General features: G+C 33.8%; 1 protein-coding gene across 3 annotated transcripts in view; it reads right to left on the bottom strand.

Annotated features, from left to right (window-relative positions):
* TAF2 (TATA-box binding protein associated factor 2) overlaps positions 1-1,994 on the bottom strand; it is a 90,455-nt gene extending 88,461 nt beyond the window's left edge. For 2 of the 3 annotated variants that reach the window (XR_003094810.1, XM_025207815.1), the window contains exons 1-2: positions 1,872-1,988; positions 689-849 (exon numbers count right to left, since the gene is read on the bottom strand). Coding sequence is in view for 2 of the 3 variants with exons in the window: in XM_025207815.1 (XP_025063600.1) it covers positions 689-849; positions 1,872-1,973 (263 nt within the window). In the remaining variant the exon portion in view is untranslated. Of the gene's footprint in view, positions 1-688; positions 850-1,871 lie in introns of all 3 variants that reach the window. The other variant, XM_025207817.1, reaches the window with a different exon arrangement.
* Between the last annotated feature and the right edge of the window lie 1,387 nt (positions 1,995-3,381).

The raw sequence follows: 3,381 nt of genomic DNA, 5'->3' as shown, positions 1-3,381 counted from the left end.
TCTTTCCTGCTTATGCAGGGGGTCAGACTCGATGATCTATTGAGGTCCCTTCCGACCGTAACATCTATGAATCTATGACATGGATGAATTTATACCAGCATGAAAAAGTTTTGCTTAGAAACATGAAGAGGCTAAGTCATCCTACCAATGTAAAAATTATTTTAGTTATATTGGTATAAAGATATTATGCAGATAAGATAAATCTTAAAACAGATTCACCACATGACAAGAAATATCTTAGAAACCTGCAGTATTTGGAGAGAAAAAAAAAAAGTGAGAGGGGACTAAAGTACCAGGAACACTGAAAGTCACCACGTAAATTCACCATATTTGCCTCATAAGGTATATTTAAAAACAACCAAACAAACAGATACAATCACAAAGGAAACTACAGAAATGTCAGTATAACTGTCAGAGCTTTGTAAAAAGAAAAAGAATGAAGATGGTAATTCATAAAGTATTAGTGTAATGCTAAAAAAATCACCTTGAGTTTTTCAGGAATAAAGTAACTACACTAAAGAGAACTAATAGGAAAAAACCTCATAGTTTGGTTAATGGCTGAAGCTTTTGGATTAAGGCTGATGCTGGTATGTTATAAATAAATCAACAGTTAAAAACCTTCCAGGAAGAAGAAAAATTACTAGAACATACAGCAGCTCAATTGCAGAATTTCAAACAAATTACTTACTGCTTTGACTCGTGGTGACAAACCTCCAGTGTTGGATCATTATAGATAAAAGCTGCTTCCAGATCATTGACCCTTACTCTGTATATCCTGCATTGTTTACTGTTCAGTTTGATTCTGTTCAGGTTTGCAACTGTGGGAAATATTGTCAGTTCCACATAACCCTATGAAAATATAAAACAATATCACTTAGTTGTTTTCAGAGTAGGAATACTGAAAAAACAATTCTAAAATAATCCTTTAAGTATAATTTTAAAGGAAAGTTACTGTCAATAGATCCAAATTATGAGCTGTGTGCAAGGAAAAAAATTGTTTTACAAATGTTTAAAGTGGGATCTCTTTTTTTTTTTTTTTTATATAACTTAAAAATTGGTTATTCCCAGCAGTAAAATTTAAAAAACTGACAGGACCACTCAGGATGACTTGTATTACTAAAGAGTAATATTTTTTTTATATTGACTAGATTTCACATTAATCGTGGTGCTGTAATTCAAGCCGAAAGGCTCTCACACAGCTCATAATAATGAAATTAGTTTCTATAACCTAAACAGCTCATGATCCTGAAACAGGAACCATTTAAGCAGCTTCCTGAATTCATGCAACCGTATTCATTTCAGTGGGGTCCCATGGAAGAGGCAAGAATCTGCCCACCAGCCCACATGGACTCAACGAAGTATGAGGACCAAAATCTTTACTGTTCTAACCCTTAAACCAAGCTATTCACTGAAACTGAAGATTTAATTTAAGAAGTACAAAAGTTAGTTTTAATTAAAAATGAGCATAATTTGTAATAAGAAGTGTAGGTTTTCAATAGTAATTGATATTTTATTTTGCCCATGTTACCTATATGAAATGAAAGAGACTGGAATATTATTCCATAGAACAAATTCAGACACAAAACGTTGTGCACATATTTGCAATTCATATTACACTGTAATTCTAGTTCACCTTGTTCCAAATCTTTTTTTGTTTTTTTCTTTGCAATTGGATTCTATTGCAAAACTCACGTATCTGGAAGTGGACAACAAAACAGCTGCAGACCCCAAGCAGCTTTTAAGTATAGTTACATTTCCTTTAAAGCAGGGGTGTCAAACCTAGAGCCCACAGGCCAAACTATCCTGCAAAGCAATGACATGCTACAGTGTTTGAGATGCGTCTTTTAATATTCTGTAAATATTATACTTACTACAACAGACTTCCTCTGAAAATTTATGTTGTTGATACAAACTACCTGGTGGGTTGTGCTGAAAACCAAAACAAAAAAAATAAAATAATTTATAACCAACATAAAATAACCAACATTTTTAATATCATTCTTTTTAAAACTAAACTGCCCAACTTATGTTTTTCAATTATTATGGTATATATACATACATTCACACACACACACACACACCCCTCTATCAGGAACACTGTACATATCTGTACATCACCAGAGTGAATTCATGATGCAGAATACCTGTACATCGACAGAATTCATGATTATCTGCATAAATGGGCACACAAAAAAATGATCTCACAGAATTTAAGGCACCTAAAAAGAGTGCCAATGAAATCAGCAAAGTATTCTCTCATAGTGCATTCTGTACACAAACTACAAACATAGTTTGGAAGTGTTTTACATGCCCTTAAGTTAAGGCACCAGTATTATTTTGGTATCCTTCTGCCTGTCACTAACTTTCACAGGGCTCAGTTAGCTAAAGAGCTTTCAACTACTTTGTACTTTAAAAATAAATACAAGATTTAATGTAAGGGCTTACCAGACAATGGTACCTGCTATTGTCTGATAAACGGGTATAGTATTTGGAGTCAGTAGATATCAAGTTAGAGAGAAGAAAAGGAAGAATCATATCTACGGTTACCTACTATACCAAATATAAATACACACCTTATATACAAATGACATAAGATCTCGGTAGCACTTACTTCTGATTCAAATGTTCTGAAAATTCTGCAGTATTTTTATGTAATAGTAATCACTGCTGGGATTTTAGAGATACAGGAAGTCCTTAGACTTACGACAAGATGCGGTTTTCAGGAACCGATTGTAAGTCGAAATGTTGCAACTCGGAACCAATTTTCTCATAAGAAACAACATTATAAATGGCGGATTGGTTCCTGAACCAAGGCCCAATACCCTATTTTCGCCAAAAATACCACAGAATTTTGTACTCAATCAATTATAGATTTTTACTTTTGAAACTGACTTTCCAGCCAGCAGTTTGGCATACTCAGCATTCCTACACACAGCAGAGAAGTAGCCAACATCACAACAAAACTTTCAAAGCATACCATGCATCACATAACCTATATGTAAAATTTAAAGAAGTTAATTTGGTTAAGTCCAGTACGAATTTCAACAAGAAATTAAATGATAGCACCCAACTTCTACAGCAACAGGTACTAAAGAATGCCTTGGCATTCAATATATAGCTATTACTCAACAAATAAAGTGTTTAAAAATCAAAATTACTGCCAAAGAACTAGGCAATGAGCAAACAGAGATAATTATGAACACAAAAAGATACAATAAAAAGTGTATCCAGACAACTATCTTGTACCCTGATTAAAGCTTGGCTATGAAGAGAACAGTGACAACTTATTCAGCAGAAGTGGTCGGTGTTTATTCTGTTACACGTGCTTATAAAATGACCAGTGCTTTACACGTTTGCCTACCTTTAAACACAAACAGTCTG

The sequence above is a fragment of the Alligator sinensis genome, unplaced genomic scaffold (assembly GCF_000455745.1).
Source record: "Alligator sinensis unplaced genomic scaffold, ASM45574v1 scaffold895_3, whole genome shotgun sequence".
NCBI classification, from domain to species: domain Eukaryota; kingdom Metazoa; phylum Chordata; order Crocodylia; family Alligatoridae; genus Alligator; species Alligator sinensis.
Note: the sequence above shows the minus strand (reverse complement) of the source record. Positions and strands in the feature narration are given on the sequence as shown.